The sequence below is a fragment of the Engystomops pustulosus genome, chromosome 2, assembly GCF_040894005.1.
Source record: "Engystomops pustulosus chromosome 2, aEngPut4.maternal, whole genome shotgun sequence".
Classification (NCBI taxonomy): Eukaryota; Metazoa; Chordata; class Amphibia; order Anura; family Leptodactylidae; genus Engystomops; species Engystomops pustulosus.
The window spans coordinates 250,519,387-250,546,475 of record NC_092412.1 but is presented as its reverse complement, the minus strand read 5'-3'; the positions used below and the strand labels follow the sequence as shown (position 1 = coordinate 250,546,475).

Below are 27,089 nucleotides of genomic sequence, written 5' to 3'. Positions count from 1 at the left end.
GCGCGCAGCCTACAAAAACTACACTTCCCGGCAAGCCTTGCGCGCTGACAGCGCTGCTTCCGGTCCTGCGTGATTTCCGGAACGGATCGGAACCCGGAGTCTGGATTCGGTTCCCCGTACCGGCGGGTTCCCCCCGGAGCAGGTACCGGGAGCAGGTGTGAGGAGGGAGGGAAGGTGGAGCGGCGGGGCCGGCCGGGGTGTGCGCACCTGGGCCGGGGGGAGGTCGGCTGCAGGAGATCTACTCCCTGCTCCCCCCGCTCCAGCTGCCAGGCCGCCTGTTCTTTGTTGCAGCAGCCGGAGGGGGCGTCATCCCCGCAGCTCCGGGATCACAGGCAAAACCCGGCTGTGCGGGCCGATCCCGGAGCCCGGACACCCGGCGCACACTCACGTGTATATACTGTATACTCACCCCCCCGGGGATCTGCCCCGTATCGTTACTGTACCACGGGCAAGATCTCTGCTTGCTGCCATGGAATGTGGATACTACATGTGTCTAGACAGCTGAGGGTTTGTTACAATTGCATCCGGTGTAGATGGTCTACACTCCTCCATGCAGACTGACACATAGTAACAGAAGAACAGCAGTGGAAGACTTGTATTACTGGATGGGTGAAAATGTAACAGATCCTCAGATGTGAGAAATTTGGAGAATTGTGTATTTTTAAAAATAAATTTTATTAACTGCTGAAGATTTTTCAAAAAAGTGAAAGATTAAAGGAAATAAATTGTCTATCCATGCCCTCCTTCCTTCTAAAATCATCTTGTATAATTTATGCTAATGAGCCAGTAGGGTGTTACCAGAGCCCCTCCGTGCTGCAGCTTCACAGGCAATTACACTGTCTCCCCCTGCTCCTTTTAGTACTTCCTGCTGTACTGTCGGTGCTGAAAAAGCAGGGGGACAGTGTGACAGCCTTTGAATCTGCAGCACAGAGGGTTATCAGGATGGATTGTGATGGGAGATTCCCCCTGGACACTGGATGACTGAACAGTAAACGGTTTCTCATTGTCCTTTCCTAAGCGCATACATATTCTGTTTAAAGGGTTGTTTTTTGCAGGACCAGTTGCGTTTGAATGGCGCCATTTATCTATAGCCCAGAAAAGTTGATTACGTTTTATTAACCCTTTCTTGTTGAGTATGGGAAAATTTAATCTGTAAAGCGCCATGGAGTTTGGTGCTATTTTAACAAAGTACCCTCTAATTCTGGACTAGTTTCTATATATTATACATTTATTCTAGCAGTCAATATGATTCGTCTGCTCTGTAAATATGTTGAGGGCGCGTTCACACGTTGCGTTTTGTCCTGCGTTTTCATTGCGTTTGAAACGCATTACAACAGCTGAGATGGGGTGATTTGCCTAATTACATTACTGTGAACGTTTGTGTTTTGTTAACACATGGTTAACAAATGCAAAGAGTAATGTTAACAATGTGATAACAATGCGTTTTGTAAATGGAAACGTTAACAGTAATGTAATTCGGCAAATCACCTCATTTCAGCTGTTGTAATGCGTTTTAAAACGCAACCAGAGCGCAATGCGTGAACGCGCCCTTAGGTTTTTTTTTTAGGTTTTATGACATTTTGACAATAAAACCACTTTTTGGAAGAAATACCTTTTTTTTTTTTTTTTTTTTTTTGTCATTTTCTAACTTTAGGCCGTGGTCACATGTGCTGCTAGCTTTGCGTTCATATAGCAACACTAGTGCACGGGGGAGCGAGCCTCGAGCCGATCGCATATGCGCCCCCCCCCCCCCATGGAAATGCATTTTGGCCAAACGCCCTCCCACTGGATGCGTTTAAAAACGTTTCGAAAAACGGCACATGGGAAACTGGTCGTGATCTGTACTTGTGCTTCATTGACACAGAAAATTACGGGATCCTGTTTTGGGTGCGGCCACACGATCCACTAGGTGTCCGTTCATAGCGCGACGCTAGCGCACAGGGGGCGGTCCTAGGCCCCAACGCACATACGCTTCCAGGGAAACGCATCCGATCGGCTTATCAATCACATGCGTTTCCCTGTTAACGCATGTGCATTCGGGCCGAAGACCTCCCCCTGTGCGCTAGCGTCGCGTTATGAACGGACGCCTAGTGGATCGTGTGGCCGCGGCCTAAGGCCCCTTCCACACTAGCGTTTTTCACGCGCGAGCTCTGCGCGTGCTTTTGACGCGCAGAACTTGCATTGCACTCTGTCCCATTGTTTCCAATGGGCTTGTCCTTATTTGCGTTTTTTTTTCACGCGCGTCAAAATCGCAGCATGCTCTACTTTTGCGTTTCACGCGTGTTTTTCCCGCCCCATTCAAGTCTATGGAGATGCATCAAAAACACATTGCACAGTGAAGAATAGAATAAAAACAGTGAACACAGGCTCATTTAAGTGCAGAACACAGTGCAGAATAGATTACAGATGTTCGGCACATCTGCTTACTTGTCGGGAGATACGCGCGGAGCGGTACGAACAAAATAGTATGTGAAGAACAATATATATGTGTGTAAAGAACACATTGCAGATGTTTGCATACATCTGGTTACTTATCAGTAGACATTCTTTTTCAATTAAATAACACATTTTATTCCTGGACCATGGTCCCTATGAAAAATGCTCGGGTCTCCCATTGATTTAAAAAAAACGTGCGTGAAAAAACGCACCGAAAACACAAGAAATAACGCGCGAATAACGCGCGTGAAAAGCGCAAAAACGCTAATGACTCCAAGGAAAAATGGAACAAAAACGCAGCCAAAAACATCAGTTTTTCACGCATTGCGCCCTGACGTGAAATGCAACGCTCGTGTGGAAGGGGCCTAAGTTTAAGATGCGCTAACACCGTGTTTCCATAAACAAGGTCTTAATGAGATATAAACATAATGTTAACGCTATGTTTAGTTGACGTTTAATACATTGTAAACACTCATCGTGTGCGCCAAAATTCATCGCAAAACAGAAATATTCTGGGAAACCCGATGAAAGTGCGCCGTGCGGACCCTTAGTAAATGAGCCTCCATGTGTGATTAAGGGTGAAGACACACGTGGCGTTTTTAGGCCGTTTTTAGTTGGTGCGTTTTCAGATGGTAAAAAACGCATGCGTTTTTAGCCAGTTTGAATTAAGATAATTGGTCAAACCTGTCAAAAAAGCATGCATTTTTTACGATCTGAAAACTAAAAACGGCCTAAAAACGCCACATGTCACCACCCTAACGCCATCTATGTGAGGAATTGAGGAGACACGATGTCATTAGAATATTCCAGTAGCGCGGCCTCAGGCAGTGTTCACACATTCAGGTTTTTAATGTCATTTTGATGTCCAAACTAGGAGTGTAGGGAAGGAGGAGGAGGAGAAGTTATGTTCTCATCCAGTATGAACCACACCTGCTTTTGGCTTCAAAATCTGCATCAGAAAACCTGATTGTGTGAACGCAGCCTCAGGGCGCGTTCACACGTTGCGTTTTGGTTGCGTTTGAAACGCATATACAACAGCTGATGTGAGGCAATTTGCCTAATTACATTACCGTTTACGCTTGTAAATGCAATGTTAACGCATGCGTTAACGCTTTAACGCGTGAGTTAACATTGCGTTTACGATGCGTTTTGTAAACGGAAACGTTAACAGTGATGTAATTAGGCAAATCACCCCTCCTCAGCTGTTGTATATGTGTTTCAAACGCAATGAAAACGCAGGTCAAAACGCAACGTGTGAACGCAGCATCAGGCTCTAGGCCTGTGACTTAGGGTGAAGACACACATGGCGTTTTTGGGCCGTTTTTGGGCTGTTTTTACTAAGTGCGTTTTCAGATCGTTAAAAACGCATGCGTTAAAAAAAGCATCCGTTTTTAAAAAACGCATGCGTTTTTTGAAAACGCATCCGTTTTTGTCCGTTTTTCCGAAATTGCACAAAGAAAAACGGACAAAAACACATGCGTTTTCAAAAAACGCACGCGTTTTAAAAACCGGATGCGTTTTTTAACGCATGCGTTTTTGACGATCTGAAAACACACTTAGTAAAAACGGCCCAAAAACGCCATGTGTGTCTTCACCCTTAGACTGATTAAACATTTTCTCGTGTGGATCCACCACCTGCATCAATAGCTGCATCCTTCATGGTTGTGCGAGTGTGGGGGTATCATGACGTATCAATGTTTTGGGGGATTTGGATCAGAACTTGGTGTCTGAGGGCGCCTTCACACGTTGCGCTTTGGTTGCGTTTTCATTGCGTTTTAAAACTCATTACAACAGCTGAGATGAGGTTATTTGCCTAATTACATTACTGTTAACATTTGCCTTCACAAAACCGATTGTAAACGCGATGTTAACGCATGTGTTAACAATGCATTAACGTATGCCTTTTGTTAATGCATGCGTTAACATAGCGCTAACAAATGTCAATAGTAATGTAATTAGGCAAATCACCTCTTCTCAGCTGTTGTAATGCGTTTTGAAACACAATGGGGGTCATTTACTAAGGGCCCGATTCACGTTTTCCCGACGTGTTACCCGAATATTTCCGATTTGCACCGATTTTCCCTGAATTGCCCCGGGATTTTGGCGCACGCGATCGGATTGTGGCGCATCGGCGCTGGCATGCATGCGACGGAAATCTGGGGGCGTGGCCGAACGAAAACCCGACGGATTCTGAAAAACCGCTGCTTTTAAAACAAAAAATCTGTCGCGGAGCTTTCACTTACCTTCACTCAGCCCGAGCCGGTGAACTCCAGCGCGTTCCGATGCTTTTCAGCACAGTAGCGCCACCTGGTGGGCGGCGGAGGAACTACCTTAATAAATCCCGGCCGGACCCGAATCCAGCGCAGAGAACGCGCCGCTGGATCGCGAATGGACCGGGTAAGTAAATCTGCCCCAATGAGTGCAGTGTCAGGCTGTATTCACACATAGCACTTTGACAGCACACAATTGAAAAGCTTCACCCACGATCACACAGTGAGTTGACTCCATGGGGCTCATTTACTTACCCGGTCCAGTCGCGATCCCGCGGTGCTTTGTCTGCTGCTGATTCGGGTTCTGCCGGGATTCACTAAGGTCGTGCGCCCGATATCCAGCAGGTGTCGCTGCTGCGCCGCGGTCCGCCGGAGTTCACCTTCTTCCGAGTGCTGATCATGCAACACAAATGGTTTTTTAATATTCCGCGTTCTTTCTGAGTCCGTCCGGTTGTTCGACGGCCACGCCCTCTGATTTCTGGCGTGTGAAATCCGGCGCCGATGCGCCACAATCCGATCGTGTGCGCCAAAATTCCAGCGTAATTCGTCGCAATACGGAAATAGTCGGGAAACCCGATGAAAGTGCGGCGTTCGGACCCTTAGCAAATGAGCCTCCATGTGTGATTACGGGTGATGCCACACATGGCGTTTTGAACTCGTTTTTGGTCCGTTTTTGAGCAGTCCGTAAAAAAAAAAAACGCATTTTTCGGAATTTGCGCTAGTAAAAACGGACAAAAACTGATGCGTTTTCAAAAAACAGATGTGTTTTTTAACGCATGCGTTTTTTAACGTACTGCTCAAAAACGTGTTGTAGCATCACCCTAATGGTGGAGACTTTTTAAATACGTTTAAAAATGCAATAGAAACGCCACAAGTGAACGCGGGCACAGGCTTTGGCCCTGTATCTTCACTTGAATATATTTTGGCCTAGTGTCTTCTGGTTTTACAACGTAAATAGTTTTTTTTGTTTTTTTTTTCTTACTGCCCGTGTAAGGCCGCGGTCACACGTACCGGTAGGCGTCCGTTCGTAACGCGACGCTAGCGCACAGGTGGAGGTCCTCGGCTGGAACACACGATTGATAAGCTGATCGCTTGCCCTTCTCTGGAAACGCATGTGCGTTCTGGCCGAGGACCGCCCCCTGTGCGCTTGCGTCTCGTTATGAACGGATGCCTAGCGGTACGTGTGACCACGGCCTAACTGTGACTGAGAAATCCTCCACATGAGAGACAAAATGGCCGACAGTGACAGTAGTCCATAACCTCCAGTCTAGGAATCCCATTACAACACTTCCAGCGTAACAAAAAGTTACACAATTTTGCCTCTTGGTTGAAATTTTCTTGACCCGTTTGACCAATTATCTTAATTCAAACCGGTCAAAAACGATATGAAAACGCACTAACTAAAAACGGCCTAAAAACGCCACGTGTGTCTTCACCCTTACTGGTGAACAGCATGATAAGGAGGACTGTTTAAATGCCAATTCTATTATGTTGTGAATTTTGTTCCGTGTTCTAGAACAGCAAGTTGTGCACAATGTCAGAAAGTATTGAACACTTAGACATGTACATTCACAAGTTTAGAGAAGGTCAGAGGGCATCTTTACATCTAGTGGTAGTGTATGTGTTGTTGGTTAATCATGTCCTCTTTTTTTTTTTCTTCCAGGGGTGCACAATGTCACAGGAAGAGATGGAGGAGTCGGTGTTTATATGTAAGTGTCCTACAAGCTTTGGGCTTCACATGCAGCCTCTGTTATAGCAAAAAATGATTCCCAAAACAGCGCCACATCTGCGCACAGGTTGTGTCGAGCACTGCAGCTCTGCTTTTATTGAAGTGAATGGGGCTGAGCTGCAATATTGTGTATTACCTGTGCTATTTGTGCTATTTGTGGAAGAAAATAGCTACGTTTTTTAATGTCTTGGACATCCCCTTTAAAGGTCACATGTTGATTGTTTGCAGGGTGTGAAGACTGTGGGCAGTATCACGACTCTGAGTGTCCGGAGCTTGGTCCTGTGGTCACCGTCCAGGACTCATTTGTCCTGAGCAGAGCGCGGTAAGTAGACGCGTACATGCACCTTCACAAGGCGGCAGTTTTCCTGTTGCGTCCCAAAACGCCCAATCTATCAAAATCTAAAATAATTATCCCGTTTGATAAACATTGTATCAGATAAATCGGCTAAATATTTGAATCAATGCTTCCGATAATAATTGTGGGATACTATTTTATGGTGATTTTTCTGGCCCCGCCTCCATTCCTGACAGAGCTCCTCCTCCTTTTCTCATGTATCTTCCACCTTCAGGTCTTCGCTTCCCACCAATCTAGAGATCAGACACTTGGGAAACGGTACAGAGGGAGTGTTTGCGGTTACGCCACTCGTCAAGCGAACGCAGTTTGGACCATTCGAATGCAAGAGAGTTGATAAACTAGAGAAGGATCCGGTCTTTCCACTGAAGGTAAATTTTGGATCCCTTTTTATAGTTTTACATAATGCGCCTCTTGCTCCCCTCTCGCAGTGTGCAATCACAGAGCAAGAATCCTGCAGCTGCATCTCCCTCCTCTCCTCCCTTCTCTGTGTATATGCTATTTCTGCAGGTGTAGGGTGAGGGACTACAGGCGGCTTCAGTTGTCTAGTTTCCTCATAGGTGTTCCAGAAGGACGGGCTGGTGGTGCTGTTTGATACCTTCAGTGAGGATGAATGTAACTGGATGATGCTGGTCCGGCCGGCCACTGATTTCACCCATCAGAACCTGACGGCGTTCCAGCACGGTAACGACATCTACTTCACCACCTCCCGAGATATCGCTGCCGGTATGGAGCTACGAGTCTGGTACGCCGCTTTCTACGCAAGGAAGATGGAGAAGCCTTTGTTGAAGCCGCCAATGCCGTTGCACAATGGTAATGTAATAGAGGGTGCTGGAAGGGGTGTATAGGGTGCTGCATATGCAGTAGTGGGTGCCCTCCACATAGAGAGGTGCCAGATAATGTTACCCTTATTATAAAGGGTCCACATAGCACCCCCTCAGGGTCTCCTGCTGTCGTCTATGCTTATCAGTACGGATCCAACCACTGGGATCCCACCTGATAGCAAAAATTGGGGTCCTGATTACCCAGTCTGGTTGCAATTACATTGCCACTGTCCATGGCACTGCTAAAAACCTTTAATAAATGAGTGTTTTTTGGTTCAGATTTGATTCAGGTTTGATCCATGAATTAATTGATCCTAATTTTAGTTTTTCTTCTTATATTCTCCCTGCAGAGGTCGGATTTCTGTCGCCCGAACCCGAAAAAGAAGTCAACTCCACCTCTTCCAAATCCAACCAGCTCGCCTCAATGACCTCCAAAAAGATGAAAATCATCCGGCCCCCGACCACTTTCACATCAGGTAACTTACCTTTCTGATCTGTAAGTCACAGATGAGGATACAGCAAGGTGCGGATTGTGATGTTCTGCAGCAGCTTGGGTCAGAATGCAGCTGCTGCAGGATGACTATTGTAGTAGATGGCTCACAGGGTAAGACACGGATGGTGCCTGTGCACATGTATGGCCTCTTCCTCCTCTGCCCCAGGCTGGCCGCTGCGGCAGGGGATGAGCGGTGCTGGTTCTGTTCTGCTGCTATAGATAAATATACATATGTCAGTTCTGGTATCACAATGTCTTCACACATCTCAGAGCGGGCGCTGGGGATGACTTTTCCCTCCTTGTTATTTTGCTTTTGTTTCCCAGTGAGCTGCCAGGAGAACAGCGACATCATCCACGTGGAGACCTGTGAGTGGGCATGTAAGGTGTGCAGCACCACCTTCATCGAGCCCAACCTGCTGACAGGTACGGACCAGGGTCATCGCCGTTCAGTATCTTCTGCCTATTAACTCCCTCCTATCCAACCTTTATATGGACAGATCAGCCTTTCACTGCTGTATACTTTGTAAACCTCTTCCCACCATCAATAAAATGGTTGGGGCACATGGGGACATCATTGGGGTGCAGCAATCTATTGGAACCCATTAAAGGCTCCCAGGCCCGTCACCTCTTCTGGTGGAATACAAGTGCAGTAGATAAGTGCAGTACTGTAGTGAAAAAAATATACATGATTGTGGGGTGTGACCAGTAGTGGATTATAATATAGACACTTTAGGCGGTGGCCTTGGGCCCAAGCCTTCTAGGGGGCCCATGGCCTCCAAACCACCCACCAAATTTTATATTGCAAGGGACCTTCACTAATGAAATTGTTGTACATCTGTACAAGCTCACAATACAGATGTACACAAGACGTTTCAGGACCTATCAAGGTCCTTTAAACCACAGATTGAAAGCAGGCAGAAGGGACACATTCTCCATTTCAATCTGCCCCCGGAAATGACCACTGGGATCCCAGATGATAAGCGCCAATAGGCTCATGTTCTCCCATTCCGCTAATTGCCTGGGCCCCCACCTTGTAATCTCATCTCTATCCTGTGCATAAAGGGATGGATCTCTTTGCAGATGAAAAATCCCTTTAAGAAGAAGTCTTGTGGAGAACCCCTTTATTCTTCTTTTGCCTATATTATTGTCCGTCTAACCCTGTAATGTTGTGTTACATTTCAGAGCATCTGTTAAGTCACCTGGAAGAGACTAAAGGTCTCCCCCCTCCCCCTGGGGGCTGTGACCCCTCGTATATAGAGGAGGGGGCTGTGACGGTGCCCCCTGATCAGTCCGTGGTCTGCAGTCCTCCCGCTGTAAGGCCGGAGCTAAAGAAGAAGCCGAAAAGGAGCCGCAAATCTAAAGCTGTGAAGCGCGACATCCCCTTAGTGATTGTGGAGGATGACAGTCCACCAGGTGAGGGCGCCGCTGCTCCTGCTGCCCTATACTGATCAGACTTGTTATATTTCCCACAATTCCACTTGTTACAGGCATATATTGTCTTCTCCCCAGAGCACCACCCTATTCTGTACAGCCCTGTCTTCCCATCGGACCGCGTTGCCGAAATTATCACCGAGATCCCTCCCGACGACGTCCCCCTCCCACACGACTCTGACGACAAGTTCATGGAGCTGATGCTGGGAAAACTGCCGACCAACAACAATAGTAACCTACCTCCTGTCTCCAAGTAAGGGGCGGATGCTATTGTTCTTTTATCATATCTGATTGACCATGTGGACTCTGCTTTATCACTATCCTGCATAGTCACCCAGCTTTCCCTGATACAGGTACAACTAGTAAACTGCATCGCTACATTATTTTATAGTAGCTTCTCCAAGTGCCCTTGGGCTGTATCCTCACACTTCTGTGTTCTGTGCAATGATCTTCTTCGCAACTTCTCATCTCTACACTTGTGTGATTGCTGCAGTACTCAACTAGAAAGCTGCAGCTCTTACTCAGAGGTGTTAAAGAACTGGTCAATGCAGAGAGTACAGAGCACAGCAGTGTGAGGACTTGCCCCCAGTCCATTCCGATTATCTACAGTAAGGCTACATTCACACAACCACAGGGGGACGCAAGCAAGAGAGATATGGTGCAACACATAATTGTGAGCCCCATTGGGGACAGGGACTAGCTGTGTGCAGCGCTACGGAATCTGTGTGCGCTATATAAATAAATTATTAAATCCTCTGCGCACTTGCAGAAGATACAACCCTGGAATATAATTTTTTTTTTCACAGTCCTGCTGCTACCAACATACATTTAGGTCTGATGACACATCTCTCCAGGGACAATACGTAGCACTGTGTGCAGTCTGTATGGTCACTGCTGTCCCTTTATTTTTGGGATATTTAGGATGGAGCTCCAGTGGAGGTTATTGCAGGATAAGGGCCTCCTCTATAGGTGATAATTAGTGACATCCCAGCATGTCAGGTTTTTTTCCTGCCTCCTATGGAAATGTTGAGGTTGTGCTCATACCATTTGCATGCTGTTTGCAGGTTTGCTTTCCACCAGGGCAGTAATAACGTGAAGCGGCTGCTGTCCGGATCGCGGCACACCATGAGAAGAAAGTTTGTGCGCCAGCTGGGGGATCACAAGCGCGTCTTCCAGTGCAACATCTGCAGCAAGGTTTTCCGGAACAGCAGTAACCTGAGCCGCCACGTGCGATCCCACGGTAAGAGGAAATGTCCACGGCTGTATCCCACTACAGGACTGTGAGGGGTTAATGGGGCAAGCACATGCTGCCTTCAGCTGGATATTGGACCCAAATGGTCCCTCATGCTGTTTAGTTCTCGTGCTGAGGGGGGCGCTCTTGTATATTCCTTGTAGGGGACAAGCTCTTCAAATGTGAGGAGTGCGCCAAACTCTTCAGCCGTAAAGAGAGTCTGAAGCAGCACGTGTCCTACAAGCACAGCCGCAACGAGGTGAGTGACCGGGCTCCACGGCCCAAGAGCTGCTCATGCAGAGGAGAAGGTCCTGGTTCTGGTCATGCGATGGACACGGTCCTGATAACTGATTGTAAGGAGCCCCAGAGCTCTGCGTCCATCATATTACACTGCAGGTGAACTGCAAGAACAAGCGGAGATTACCCCGGCCGCTACCAGAAACTGCTTCTAGTTTTCTTTCTTGCACCCTCCCTTCTTTTACAACCTCCATACTCGCCTTAAAGGGGTTTTTCCCCCGATCAAAACTTAGGTCCTATGCCATGGATAGGGCCTAACTTGCTGATCAGTGGGGGTCTTAGTGCTGAAACTCCCATAAATCATGAAAACGAGGGGTCCGATGGGGTGCCATGTACCATAGTCGCTCCGTCCGCAATTTCCATCATCTCCAAAGAGATTAATGGAGCAGAGCGGTCCTGCACGGCCATCTGCTCCATTAGTCTGACAAGGGGTCCGACGGAGATACGCGGGACCCCATTGGACCACTCGTTTTTGTGATCAGTGGGGGTATTAGTGCTAAAACCCCCACAGATCATGAAAACGAGGAGTCCGATGGGGTGCCACGTACCTCAGTGGGACCCCTTGTTGCTCCGTTCGCAATTTCCATCATCTCCAAGGAGATTAATGGAGCAGAGTAGTCAGACAAGGGGTCCGACGGAGATACGTGGGACCCCATTGGACCACTCGTTTTTGTGATCTGTGGGGGTCTCAGCACTAAGACCACCACTGAACAGCAAGTTAGGCCCTAATTCTTTCCATTCATCCTTTCTTCTTTCCCCTACTTTTCCTCTCTCTCTCACATTCTTTTTCTTATTCTCTTTCTTTCTCTCTCTCTCTCTCTCCCTTGTCTATTCTCCCTTCTCCGTCCTCCTGTCTTTGTGTTACTAATGGAGAAGCGTCTCTGTACTTGCTGTATGTTATCCCCTCCAGGGCGAGGTGGTGGAGGAGTGATGGCTGCTCATAGTGGGAGGAGTGCAGACACATGTGACCCGGTTATGATGTATTAATCCTCTTGTCTTCTTCAGGTTGACTCTGAGTACAGACACCGCTGTGCCACGTGTGAGAAGGCTTTCAGGGTGGAGGCGTTCCTGGAGTTCCACAACTGCAGAACAGGTGGGAGCCGCGGCTTGCGGAGTCCTCATTCCTAGAGCTATTTGTTGACATATGGGGGTCTTGTCTTTTGCGGGATGAGGTGTATTCTGGTTGTCAGTCGCCTCGGATCAGGTTTGATCTCAGACGCTTATGATCTGCGTCCTCTCCGTTCCTTGACAGATGACAAGTCGTTCCAGTGTGAGATGTGCTACAGGTTCTTCTCCACCAACAGCAACCTCTCCAAGCACAAGAAGAAGCACGGCGAGAAGAAGTTTGCCTGTGAGATCTGTAACAAGCTCTTCTACAGGAGGGACGTCATGCTGGAGCATCAGCGCAGGCACCTGGAAGGTGGGTGTCTGCACTTGTCATGGGGTGGGCAGATAATGCACCCGCAGATTTATCATATACAGGTGGTCCCCTACTTAAGAACACTCGACTTGCATACGACCCCTAGTTACAAACAGACCTCAGGAAATGGGTAAGTTACTGTACTTTAGCCTTGGGCTACAATAATCAGCTGTAACAGTTATCACCGGTGTCTGTAATGAAGATTTAGTGTTAATCCTGGTTCTTATGACAACCCAACATTTTTAAAATCCAATTTCACAGAGACCAAAAAAGTTCCGACTTACATACAAATTCAACTTAAGAACAAACCTACAGACTCTATCTTGTACGTAACCCGGGGCCTGTCTGTAGTCGAATGGCGCAGAGACCTGCGTGTGCACCCGATACAAGAGCATTGTGTGGATAAGGCCTTCACCATACAGGACGTCTCGATGGCCGTCACCGATTTATACCAGTCTATACAGCGGCTTTCATGATACCTGTCTGCTTCCAGATTTAGGATCTACCTGTATGACTAGTACATGGGGTATCCTCAGGCTGTTTGCAGGTTATATTGATGCATCACATGGAGAACTCCCATGTATTCTGTCGTGTGTGTGGTTTTTTTTGTTTTGTTTTTTTATACCTTCTCTCCATAAAACACTTTTACTGAGCATAAAGTCTAAAAATAACATTCAAAAAAACACACGAAAATCACCAGCCCCTTCAAAAATAAAAACTTATAATCTCACACGCTTTGTACGTACACCCCTGTACCAACCCAAACTAGAAAATTATATAATAGAGTATTTATCACAGACAACAAATTGATTTTTTTTTTTTTTTCTTTCTTTTTTTTTTTAATCATCCACATACATAAGATTAAACACTTTCAAAAAATAAACCCCAAGTGTGTCCCAAAAAATTAAATAAAAGCCACAATGAAAATTAAGTGCAAATCTATGGCGCTCGGAAGTAGATGATTCAAAACCTGTTGTTTTTTTTTTTTTTTTTAGTTTTTGGGTTTTTTTTTTTTTTCCCCCCAAAATGAAAAATATATCTATAAATTCCCTTCCTATGTATTGACCCATAGGAAAAAAAAAAGTTTTTGGATATTTAAGCTCCATGGTTATTGCTGAATTGAAAAATAAAAATAAACCAAAACCTAGATTAGCTTTTTTTTTTAACAAAAAAAAGCAGAAATAGTTTCATTAGTGGGACACATGGAACACAAAGTTGTGCTATTAAAAATGACAATTCGTCCCCAAAAAAACAAGACCCCACACAGCTAAAAGGACCGAAAAGTTGTATGTGTAGTGTGCGCATGGAAAATCTGTTACAAGTTACTTTTACATTCTCAGTCTCCATGGCGCCATCTACAGGAGTGAGGCGCCTGAAGCGGGAGTCGTCCATGCACCAGGCAACAGATAATATAAAGTACAAGAAGGAGCCGTCCACCTGTCCGGTCTGTGGGAAAGTAAGTTAATATTCATATTGGAAAGGGAATTTTTTGACTGTAGTTTTGGTCTTTTGATCTGAATGTGTTGGATACTTGCTGAATATGTCTGATTTTCCAGATAAATGCTTTGTTAAAAAAAATACAGGCGGTCCCCTACTTAAGGACACCCGACTTACAGACAACCCATAGTTACAGACAGACTCCTGTGACCTCTGGTGAAGCTTTCTGAATGCTTTGCTATAGTCCCAGGCTGCAATGATCAGCTCTATGGTGTCTGTAATGAAGCTTTATTGATAATCCTTGGTCCCATTACAGCAAAAAATGTTTAAACTCCAATTGTCACTGGGGCTAAAAATTTTTTTTGGATGGATCTACAATTATAAAATATACAGTTTCGACTTACATACAAATTCAACTTAAGAACAAACCTCCGGACCCTATGTTGTACGTAACCCGGGGACTGCCTGTATATAACACTCCGAGGCAGCTCATTGCATACATATGGTTTAATGCCATTTGTGGTGAGCTCCCTCTAGTGGTGGAAAGAATGTTAGCATTTACCATAATGTAAATTCCATCAGTGTTCAGACACATTTGTTTCTTACCCAGATGTTCTCCTGTCGGAGCAACATGAACAAACACCTCCTCACACACGGGGATAAGAAATACACCTGTGAGATCTGTGGTCGCAAGTTCTTCAGGGTGGACGTCCTCCGAGATCACATTCACATCCACTTCAAGGTATCGGTCCTGTCCAGCTGTCTGTCCTGTCCCTGGGTGTTACTTACAGGCGCAGGACTGTCCTAATACTTGTTACTCGTGTTTAGGATATCGCTTTGATGAACGACCAACAAAGGGAAGAATTTATAGGAAAGATCGGCATCTCCTCCGAGGACAACGATGAAAACTCGGATGGAAGCGCCGACTCTGAGCCCCACAAGTACAGCTGTAAGAGGTGTCAGGTAAGAGACCACTAACCTCTGATTATACTCCAGAGCTGCACTCACTATTCTGCTGCTGGTGCAGTCACTGTGTACATACATGACATTACTTATCCTGTACTGATCCTGAGTTACATCCTGTATTATACCCCAGAGCTGCACTCACTATTCTGCTGCTGGTGCAGTCACTGTGTACATACATGACATTACTGATCCTGTACTGATCCTGAGTTACATCCTGTATTATACCCCAGAGCTGCACTCACTATTCTGCTGGTGGTGCAGTCACTGTGTACATACATGACATTACTTATCCTGTACTGATCCTGAGTTACATCCTGTATTATACCCCAGAGCTGCACTCACTATTCTGCTGCTGGTGCAGTCACTGTGTACATACATGACATTACTTATCCTGTACTGATCCTGAGTTACATCCTGTATTATACCCCAGAGCTGCACTCACTATTCTGCTGCTGGTGCAGTCACTGTGTACATACATGACATTACTGATCCTGTACTGATCCTGAGTTACATCCTGTATTATACCCCAGAGCTGCACTCACTATTCTGCTGCTGGTGCAGTCACTGTGTACATACATGACATTACTTATCCTGTACTGATCCTGAGTTACATCCTGTATTATACCCCAGAGCTGCACTCACTATTCTGCTGCTGGTGCAGTCACTGTGTACATACATGACATTACTTATCCTGTACTGATCCTGAGTTACATCCTGTATTATACCCCAGAGCTGCACTCACTATTCTGCTGCTGGTGCAGTCACTGTGTACATACATGACATTACTTATCCTGTACTGATCCTGAGTTACATCCTGTATTATACCCCAGATCTGCACTCACTATTCTGCTGCTGGTGCAGTCACTGTGTACATACATGACATTACTTATCCTGTACTGATCCTGAGTTACATCCTGTATTATACCCCAGAGCTGCACTCACTATTCTGCTGCTGGTGCAGTCACTGTGTACATACATGACATTACTTATCCTGTACTGATCCTGAGTTACATCCTGTATTATACCCCAGAGCTGCACTCACTATTCTGCTGCTGGTGCAGTCACTGTGTACATACATGACATTACTTATCCTGTACTGATCCTGAGTTACATCCTGTATTATACCCCAGAGCTGCACTCACTATACTGCTGCTGGTGGTGCAGTCACTGTGTACATACATGACATTACTTATCCTGTACTGATCCTGAGTTACATCCAGTATTATACTCCACATCTGCACTCACTATTCTGCTGCTGGTGCAGTCACTGTGTACATACATGACATTACTTATCCTGTACTGATCCTGAGTTACATCCTGTATTATACTCCAGAGCTGCACTCACTATTCTGCTGCTGGTGCAGTCACTGTGTACATACATGACATTACTTATCTTGTGCTGATCCTGAGTTACATCCTGTATTATACCCCAGAGCTGCACTCACTATTCTGCTGCTGGTGCAGTCACTGTGTACATTCATGACATTACTTATCCTGTACTGATCCTGAGTTACATCCTGTATTATACCCCAGAGCTGCACTCACTATTCTGCTGCTGGTGCAGTCACTGTGTACATACATGACATTACTTATCTTGTGCTGATCCTGAGTTACATCCTGTATTATACTCCAGAGCTGCACTCACTATTCTGCTACTGGTGCAGTCACTGTGTACATACATGACATTACTTATCCTGTACTGATCCTGAGTTACATCCTGTATTATACCCCAGAGCTACACTCACTAATCTGCTGCTGGTGCAGTCACTGTGTACATACATGACATTACTTATCCTGTACTGATCCTGAGTTACATCCTGTATTATACCCCAGAGCTGCACTCACTATTCTGCTGCTGGTGCAGTCACTGTGTACATACATGACATTACTTATCCTGTACTGATCCTGAGTTACATCCTGTATTATACCCCAGATCTGCACTCACTATTCTGCTGCTGGTGCAGTCACTGTGTACATACATGACATTACTTATCCTGTACTGATCCTGAGTTACATCCTGTATTATACCCCAGAGCTGCACTCACTATTCTGCTGCTGGTGCAGTCACTGTGTACATACATGACATTACTTATCTTGTGCTGATCCTGAGTTACATCCTGTATTATACTCCAGAGCTGCACTCACTATTCTGCTGCTGGTGCAGTCACTGTGTACATACATGACATTACTTATCCTGTACTGATCCTGAGTTACATCCTGTATTATACTCCAGAGCTGCACTCACTATTCTGCTGCTGGTGCAGTCACTGTGTACATACATGACATTACTTATCCTGTACTGATCCTGAGTTACATCCTGTATTATACCCCAGAGCTGCACTCACTATTCTGCTGCTGGTGCAGTCACTGTGTACATACATGACATTACTTATCTTGTGCTGATCCTGAGTTACATCCTGTATTATACTCCAGAGCTGCACTCACTATTCTGCTACTGGTGCAGTCACTGTGTACATACATGACATTACTTATCCTGTACTGATCCTGAGTTACATCCTGTATTATACCCCAGAGCTACACTCACTAATCTGCTGCTGGTGCAGTCACTGTGTACATACATGACATTACTTATCCTGTACTGATCCTGAGTTACATCCTGTATTATACCCCAGAGCTGCACTCACTATTCTGCTGCTGGTGCAGTCACTGTGTACATACATGACATTACTGATCCTGTACTGATCCTGAGTTACATCCTGTATTATACCCCAGAGCTGCACTCACTATTCTGCTGCTGGTGCAGTCACTGTGTACATACATGACATTACTTATCCTGTACTGATCCTGAGTTACATCCTGTATTGTACTCCAGAGCTGCACTCACTATTCTGCTGCTGGTGCAGTCACTGTGTACATACATGACATTACTTATCCTGTACTGATCCTGAGTTACATCCTGTATTATACCCCAGAGCTGCACTCACTATTCTGCTGCTGCTGGTGCAGTCACTGTGTACATACATGACATTACTTATCCTGTACTGATCCTGAGTTACATCCTGTATTATACTCCAGAGCTGCACTCACCATTCTGCTGCTGGTGCAGTCACTGTGTACATACATGACATTACTTATCCTGTACTGATCCTGAGTTACATCCTGTATTATACCCCAGAGCTGCACTCACTATTCTGCTGCTGGTGCAGTCACTGTGTACATACATGACATTACTTATCCTGTACTGATCCTGAGTTACATCCTGTATTATCCCCCAGAGCTGCACTCACTATTCTGCTGCTGGAGCAGTCACTGTGTACATACATGACATTACTTATCCTGTACTGATCCTGAGTTACATCCTGTATTATACCCCAGAGCTGCACTCACTATTCTGCTGCTGGTGCAGTCACGGTGTACATACATGACATTACTTATCTTGTACTGATCCTGAGTTACATCCTGTATTATACCCCAGAGCTGCACTCACTATTCTGCTGCTGGTGCAGTCACTGTGTACATACATGACATTACTTATCCTGTACTGATCCTGAGTTACATCCTGTATTATACTCCAGAGCTGCACTCACTATTCTGCTGCTGGTGCAGTCACTGTGTACATACATGACATTACTTATCCTGTACTGATCCTGAGTTACATGCTGTATTATCCCCCAGAGCTGCACTCACTATTCTGCTGCTGGTGGAGTCACTGTGTACATACATGACATTACTTATCCTGTACTGATCCTGAGTTACATCCTATATGATACTCCAGAGCTGCACTCACTATTCTGCTGCTGGTGCTGTCACTGTGTACATACATGACATTACTTATCCAGTACTGATCCTGAGTTACATTGTGTATTATACTCCAGAGCTGCACTCACTATTCTGCTGCTGGTGCTGTCACTGTGTACATACATGACATTACTTATCCAGTACTGATCCTGAGTTACATCCTGTATTATACTCCAGAGCTGCACTCACTATTCTGCTGCTGGTGCAGTCATTGTGTACATACATGACATTACTTATCCTGTACTGATCCTGAGTTACATCCTGTATTATACCCCAGAGCTGCACTCACTATTCTGCTGGTGCAGTCCTGAGTTACATCCTGTATTATACTGCAGATCTCGTTCGCTCGGGGGAAGGAATACCTGAAGCACATCATGGATATCCACGCAGAGAATGGTTATGACTGCAGTATTTGTCATAGAAGATTTGCACTCAAGGCAACATACCACGCGCACATGGTGATCCACCGGGAGAATCTACCGGACCCTGAGGTCCAGAAGTGAGTATGTAGTGCTGTGTCCTGTCTACTGGGGCACCTACCCTGCAGATCCCTCACCCTACTGTGTCATGACTCCATCGTATACGTCCTCCATACCAATGGAGAGTTGATGCCCCAGTGCAGTCTCTTATTGGGGGGATCCCGGATACTTTGTACTGCTCCCATTACTTTAGATATGTGATCAGTTGTTGTTGATGAGGGATCTGACATCCAGGACGTCTGTGTCCCTCTGCAGGTACATTCACCCCTGTGAGGTCTGCGGCAGGATCTTCAACAGTATCGGAAACCTGGAAAGACACAAGCTCATCCATTCAGGTGATGTGTGTTCCTCCTCCGTGCTGGGCCGCTGGTGGTTTGGTCTCCACTCATTGACTCTTCTCTTTCAGGGGTGAAGAGTCACGGCTGTGAGCAGTGCGGGAAGTCTTTTGCCCGGAAGGACATGCTGAAGGAACATATGAGAGTCCATGACGACATCCGGGAATACCTGTGCGCAGAGTGCGGGAAAGGTACAGGACAGAGTGCAGGGAACATACTGGGATTATAGGAAATCCATCCCGATAAACCAGGGACATTACTCTGCCTGATGTTATCTTGTGTTGGTGGAGGAGGAGACAGTGTAACAGCCTGTGAAGCTACAGCATGGACTCACTGCCTTGGATGGTAGGGTGTAGTAATTGAGGTGCATATGACATGTGTAAACAAAGCAGGAGCTGACATTGATCATGGACAGCCGTGTTTAGAAACATGTGGGTCACTGCAAAACTACAACTCCCAGCATGCTCTAACGGCCTCTGGTTCTGTTTCCTCAGGGATGAAGACGAAGCACGCGCTGCGCCATCACATGAAGCTGCACAAGGGGATCAAGGAGTACGAGTGTATGGAGTGTCACCGCAAGTTTGCACAGAAGGTGAACATGCTGAAGCATTACAAGAGGCACACGGGTGAGGAGCCGGGTATAGGTGTATACGGCGTATACTGTTGTGTTTACGGAGCACGTTATGTGACCTCCCGCTGTGTGTACAGGTATGAAGGACTTCATGTGTGAGGTGTGTGGGAAGACGTTCAGCGAGAAGAACACAATGGAGACCCACAAACTGGTGCATAGTGGTAAGTACATGTCCTCATAGCTAGAAGACACCTGATCCGGGGATCACTGATCTCTAGCACTGGAGCCACGTTTCCGCTAAGTAAAGGAGAGGCCAGACGAGAGCGTGCCCAGCCGCTCCTTTTGCCGTGGTCCTGTAGAGCACGCCCAGCCGCTCCATTGGCGCTGCCCTGTAAAGCACACCCTCATGCTCCAAATTGGCACGGTCCGGTAGAGCGCGTCCTTGTGCTTCCTTTGCCACGGTCCTGTAGAGCGCGTCCTTGTGCTTCCTTTGCCACGGTCCTGTAGAGCGCGCCCTCGTGCTTCCTTTGCCACGGTCCTGTAGAGCGCGCCCTCGTGCTTCCTTTGCCACGGTCCTGTAGAGCGCGCCCTCGTGCTTCCTTTGCCACGGTCCTGTAGAGCGCGCCCTCGTGCTTCCTTTGCCACGGTCCTGTAGAGCGCGCCCTCCTGCTTCCTTTGGCGTGGTCCTGTAGAGCACACCCAGCCGCTCCATTGCCGCGGCCCTGTAGAGCGCACCCTCATGCTCCAAATTGGCACGGTCCTGTAGAGCGCGCCCTCGTGCTTCCTTTGCCACGGTCCTGTAGAGCGCGCCCTCCTGCTTCCTTTGGCGTGGTCCTGTAGAGCACGCCCTCGTGCTTCCTTTGCCACGGTCCTGTAGAGCGCGCCCTCCTGCTTCCTTTGCCACGGTCCTGTAGAGCGCGCCCTCCTGCTTCCTTTGCCACGGTCCTGTAGAGCGCGCCCTCCTGCTTCCTTTGGCGCAGTCCTGTAGAGCACACCCAGCCGCTCCATTGCCGCGGCCCTGTAGAGCGCACCCTCATGCTCCAAATTGGCACGGCCCTGTAGAGCGCGCCCTCGCACTCCCTTTGGCGCGGTCCTGTAGAGCTGGCCCTCGCACTCCCTTTGGCGCCGGTCCTGTAGAGCGCGCCCAGCTACTCCACTCATGCTTTATAGGCCATACTCTGCTGTCTCCTGTACTCGCATAGAGACGTGACGCCTCGTCCTGTACTGTGATGCTGTCTGTCTGTGATGTCTCTCTCTCTGTGTTGAAGTGGGAAAGAAGTGGGCCTGCAGGGTGTGTGACAAGAAGTACGTGACCGAGTACATGCTCCAGAAGCACATCCAGCTCACCCATGAGAAGGTGGAGGCCCAGAGCTGCCATCTCTGCGGAACCAAGGTCTCCACCCGGGCGTCCATGAGCCGACACCTGAGGCGCAAGCACCCGGAGGTTAGTAGGACTCCTCCACCACTAGGCTTACTGGGTCGTTCTATGGGTTCTCTGTGATTTTCTTCATTAATCGCATATTGTTAGAATAGATGATCAATATCAGGGCTCTGGCTGCAATGCCAGGCACCGCCACTGTTCCATATATGGCGCTATGCATGGTTAGCCGTGAGGAGCATGCTGCGCTCTCTTCATCCACTAATCAGCAGAGAGCAGGCCCCCACTAATCCTGAAGAAACCCCCTTTAACCCCTTGACAGCCAGTGCCATAATAGTGAAGCACAGGGGGGCCCCTGCTGTACTGTTATAGTGCACTGATTTAGTTGAAATTGATGCGATCACCTTCGGTTCCTCACACTTTGGTTTATTCTTCAGCTTTGTAAAATTTTGCTATATAAACACTGCACCATTTAGGGTCAACATTCTGTGCTGATTTAGTTTTTTATTGTTTCGGATAATTCTTAACAGTGCTGATTTACTGCTCCAAATCCTCAACGTAGTCTTGGAACAGATTAAAAATTCTCTTTGCCTCAACTAGGGGGAGCTCAAGAGCTGTCTGCAGACTTTTTTTTACATGGAACTTTAAACTTAGCTCCTGAGCTCCCCCTAGTGGTGACAGAATCTTTTAGACTTTTATACATATGAAGGGCATTTGGATCCGTGTATCAGAATTACAACCGCGCTAAACATTTCCGCACAGAATTCTGGATCTATATACAACAAAGTAATAAAAAGTTGATATTCAAAATCCACAATAAACCTTATATTGTCGGTTATATACCTGTACATTTCTGGCAGAAGATGAGCTTGGACCCCCCCTCCACCCCCCCATTCATTACAGCTGAATACGTTCTTGGTCTCCATGTTGTACTAATGATGGTGTGGTGGGGGGTCCCGGCTCTCAGACCCCCTCCCCTGCCCTATAATGAACCTTATAGAACTTCCATGTAAAAATGTAATAAGCTGAACCTAATCCACATCAGGTCCTTTCATTGCGGATCCAAGATTTGGACGATCTACAAGAGCAGACAGCCATTGACGAGGCCTCAGTCGTGCAGGTAACCAGTACGGGGCCCCCTGGGGGCAGATATACGCTCCGTCTACCTACCTCTAGACCTAACCAGTCTGTCATCTATTGCACAACTTCCTTGGTGGTGATTAAAGGGGCTCCAGCTTTGGGTATTAATGGATAGGCTGTTACACTGCAGCGCCCCCGCAGGGGAAATGAAGTATTACAGCACCCATTCACTTCCATGGATGGTTGCTGTAATGAGGCACAAAACAAAAAAATTGTACCTCTCTCTCGGGGGTCCCCCAGCTCCAGTCCCCAGGACAACCCATACACTACATGTGACGTCCATGCGCCATACATGTGATGGCGTCGCTTCTGGTCAGGCTGGACAGCAGCGCCATCGCTGCAATCCAGGGTTATCAGAAGGGTCTCCGGGTGATCTGAGATTGGAGAAATTTAGATTATTCTCCATTTACGTTTGAAGGGGAAACTGTCAGCAGCAGGACTGTGAAATATGGATTTGTATTGAAGGATTGTACTTAGTCCTCACACTGCTGTGCTCTCTGCAGCCGGTGTTTACGTATTTGTGCTGGATAGATGTATAATCATAACTTTTGGGAATATTGTTAGTAGCAGCAGGACTGTGATGTATGGATTTATATTCCAGGATTGTATTTTCCTCAAGTGCACAGTTCTGTCTTTACACTGCTGTGCTCTTGGCCCTCTGCATTGAACTGCTTTACAGCACCTCACTAGTTCTGAGTGACTACTGTAGTATCTGGTACAGCTTTCAGTCTATAAAATCTAAATCCTTTTCAGAATCCAGCTGTAACGCACAAAAAAGATCTGATAGAACCGCTGTGTGTGCTTGCCACCCAATACTGTCTACTGCTTGATGCAGAGAGCAGCAGTGCACTTGGAGAAGCTACAATCCTGGAATATAAATCCATAAATCACAGTCCTGCTCCTACTAACAACATACACAAAGGTCTGACTACACATCTCTCAAGGGACAATACCTAACACTGGCTACATAGAGCACAGCAGTGTGAGGACACACCTACAGTGCAGTTGGAGAAGCTACAATCCATGAATATAAATCCATATTTCACAGTCCTCCTGCTACTAACAACATACACAAAGGTCTGATTGCACAGCTCTCCAGGGACAATACATAACACTGTCTGCAGAGAGCACAGCAGTGTGAGGATACATCCTTGTGCAATCCTGATATACAAGTCCATTTATCACAGTCCTGCTGCTACTAACCACCAGTGTACACCTGATCACTCTATTCCGGTGTACATGGTCATTAATGACCATCTAGGACATAGGAGGGCGGGTGTGCAGGGTGTCGGGTGCCTGTAACGTGGGTGCTTATGTCTCCTCACAGCCGGTATTGGATGTAGAAGATGAAGACCTGTCGAGGGGTAAAGCGATGCGGCTGGGGGCCTCTCACGCCGGCTCGGTCAAGGATGGTGTCGGGGTGGAGGAGGTGGTACACGCGGACTCTCAGTTTGCACAGTATAGTAACAAGGAGGTGGAGTTCAGCAGTGGCGCCGGAGAGGAGGACGGATCTGCTGTGGAGACCCTACAACAGGTCAGTGAGGACCCTATAGGTTGTCCATACATTGCACCAAACCCTCTGTTATTCCCCCTGGAAATGTTACGGCCAGACTGACCATTGGTATGAACAGTTCCCTTGATAATCTTTATCCCCATCTCTGTACACATGATGCTACTAATGGACAAAGTCCGTGTACATATGGACACGCCCGACTGACAAATCTGAAGGGTTAATTTCCAGGAGGAATAATAGAGGGAAACTCCTAAATTAAAGCTGCAAAATTGCTTCCTAAAACAGGAGAACTGAGATTTTACTACTACTTGTCTCTATACTCCAGTCACATCCAGAGCTGCGTTTATAAGTCTTACATCATTCTCATAAATATAAAAAATGATGCATATTTTGTGTTGGGGTTGGATCTCTTTGGCTTCATTTCAGACTCTAAAAGTGGTAGGGAGAATAGTGAATGCAGCTTCGGATGTGACTATAGTAGAATAAGTGACTATAAATTTTTAAAGGAAATCTACCATCACAATCCATCCTGATAAACCAGGGACATCACTCGTAGACCCAGGCCCCGGGACTGTGGTATCTTCTTATATTTGTTATCCATGGCCTCCTAACTTCCAATATCAACTTTTATAATTATGGTAATGAGTCAGAAGTCCTATGAGGTGTTACCAGAGCCCCTCCGTGCTGCAGCTTCACAGGCTGTTACTGTCTCTCTCTCTCCCCTCTTCTCCCTCTGCACTTTCTCCCTCCCACTATATAGTGTAATCTCACACAGTGGGAAGGAGAAGTTCCCCTGCACAGTGTGAGAGTCTCTGAAGCTACAGCACGGAGAGGCTCTGGTAACACCCCCCCCAGAGCCCTTATGGCTCATTACCATAATTATAAAAGTTGATATCCAGGGCCTCCTACCATCTTGATAACACATATAAGAAGATTCCCACAGTCCCGGTGCCTGGATCTATGTGTAATGTCCCTGGTTTATCAGGATGATCATTCATGATTTTGATGGTTGATTTCCTTTAAATGTTGACTTCCTGGGTGTGTCCTAGCAGTACAGGAAGCACTAGAAGAGGCTTCTTATTCAATCGTTGTATGAGGCGGGTCTTCTACCACTGATTGGCTGAGCAACTTTGATAGTAGTGGGCTGTCCACGCCCTGGTGGGAGCATAGACTGCACTGATTGCTATGTAGGATTATTCTTACATGTAAGGGAGGAGGGGCTTGATAACATTGGCCACGCCCCAGTAATTTAAAGGGAGCCCACACTCATATTATTTCATGTTTTAGGTTGTTGTGACGATCAGCGATGGGAACGTCCCTGCGCCGTCGTGCACCGTGGGTTTAACCAACATCAAGGTCACCCCTATCACCACCACGGCCGGAGCGCAGTTTGCCAGCCTGCAGCCGGTAGCGGTGGGTCACCTGACTGCTCCTGACCGCCAGCTCCAGCTGGACAGCTCCATACTGACTGTGACCTTCGACGCGGTGAGCGGCAGCGCCGTCCTCCACAACCGGCCGGCAGAGCTGGCAATAACCGCAGCCCCAGAGGCCGCCGGACCGCACCCCGTGGCCCACTTCATCAACCTCACCACCTTTGTGAATTCTATAGCCCCGCTGGGGGGGCAGATCGCAACCGAAGGACCTCTGACCTGGAGGGCGGTACCCGTGGGGGAAACCCCGCCTCCTACTGAGGAAGAACCGCCCTCGGAGCAGGTGGACCAGGAACCTCATACATCCCCCACACAGGGGGGACAACCGGGAGACGTGGACTCACAGGAACAGATGTACAGCTACTAAACTGGAAGAACCGATAAAATTGTGATCATGAAATTGTGAAAAAAAAACGAGAAAACCATGAAAAGATACTCAGTATTGATGAGCTGCTCATAAAAGGATGTTTCCCCTTTAAATTAAAAGAAAAACCTTCTGGAAAAGCTGGGTGACGAATGATATGTCTCCTGCAGTGTTTATCACCCAGCTTTCCAAGATTATCGGAAATTTTGGTTCACAGCCATAGCGGGATCTGTGATGGCGGCCATATTTGGGTGTAATTCAGCTTTTCCAGTCTCCTGATCTAGTAAAATATACATGCAGAAGCCAAGAAAAGCTGGATGATCACCCAGCTTTCCAAGAACCCTAATCCTGTACATATAGTTTTTTTTTTTTTTTTTTTTCAGGATTCTTCAAAAAGCTGGGTGAAAATTGCAGTGTGGCTGTATCAGTATCCGTATTGGGTAAAATCCAGCTTTTCAAGACTCCTGCATGGATGGTCTACCGTGTTGCATAATGTGGAAAAGCTGGATTTCAACCAATATATCTTCCATTATAGCTTCCAGTCTACTTGTCACCCAGCTTTCCATGAACTCTGATCTAATGAGAAGAGATTCTGTACAATCTGAGCACATAGAAAGCTGAATGACCATCCAGCTTTTCCAGGCTACATTGTCACCCAGCTTTCCATGTTTCCAGGAATCCTTATCTGCCTAGTTATGAAGCGCTAATACTGGAAGTGGAATTCTAGAAAGGCTGTCCGTGCAGGAGCCTGGGTGAGCTGGGTGGATTTTTTTTTCTTTTTCTGCCCAGAGGATCATGTGGTCACGGAGCAGATGATTATTGTGCAGCTCTTTTCTTTATTTTTTTTGTAAAATATAATTTATTGTAAATGAAATGCGTCACATCATTTATTATTCCTGTTAATAAATGCATCATCTCGCTGCAGGGGGCGGAGCCTAATATGTTATAGGGGTCCTGACACAGAACACTGAATCCCCTGCTCATATAGGTCTCTCTACCAGCAGCCACCACCAGGGGGAGCTCACTACATACAGATTATACACCACCACTAGGGGGAGATCACTACATACAGATTATACACCACCACTAGGGGGAGCTCACTACATACTGATTATACACCACCACTAGGGGGAGATCACTACATACACATTATACACCACCACTAGGAGGAGATCACTACATACACATTATGCATCACCACTAGGGGGAGATCACTACATACACATTATACACC

General features: G+C 46.8%; 1 protein-coding gene across 3 annotated transcripts; it reads left to right on the top strand.

Annotated features, from left to right (window-relative positions):
• On the top strand, window positions 1-25,981 carry PRDM15 (PR/SET domain 15). Of its 3 annotated transcripts, none has more exons than XM_072138820.1 (25): window positions 1-142; window positions 6,370-6,415; window positions 6,664-6,757; window positions 7,005-7,158; window positions 7,348-7,600; window positions 7,962-8,087; window positions 8,429-8,527; window positions 9,287-9,517; window positions 9,614-9,788; window positions 10,600-10,775; window positions 10,931-11,025; window positions 12,069-12,156; window positions 12,316-12,483; window positions 13,824-13,939; window positions 14,531-14,662; window positions 14,749-14,883; window positions 18,981-19,144; window positions 19,380-19,459; window positions 19,531-19,650; window positions 19,954-20,085; window positions 20,168-20,251; window positions 21,299-21,474; window positions 22,454-22,528; window positions 23,876-24,082; window positions 25,349-25,981. In XM_072138820.1, exons 2-25 carry the CDS (start codon window positions 6,379-6,381, stop codon window positions 25,856-25,858), a joined length of 3,627 nt encoding a protein of 1,208 aa, XP_071994921.1. In that variant the 5' UTR covers window positions 1-142; window positions 6,370-6,378; the 3' UTR covers window positions 25,859-25,981. The 3 variants fall into 3 exon arrangements, with proteins under 3 accessions (XP_071994921.1, XP_071994922.1, XP_071994920.1); XM_072138819.1 differs by having other exon boundaries at window positions 2-142; window positions 21,296-21,474; XM_072138821.1 differs by lacking the exon at window positions 22,454-22,528 and having other exon boundaries at window positions 21,296-21,474.
• Window positions 25,982-27,089: the final 1,108 nt, after the last annotated feature.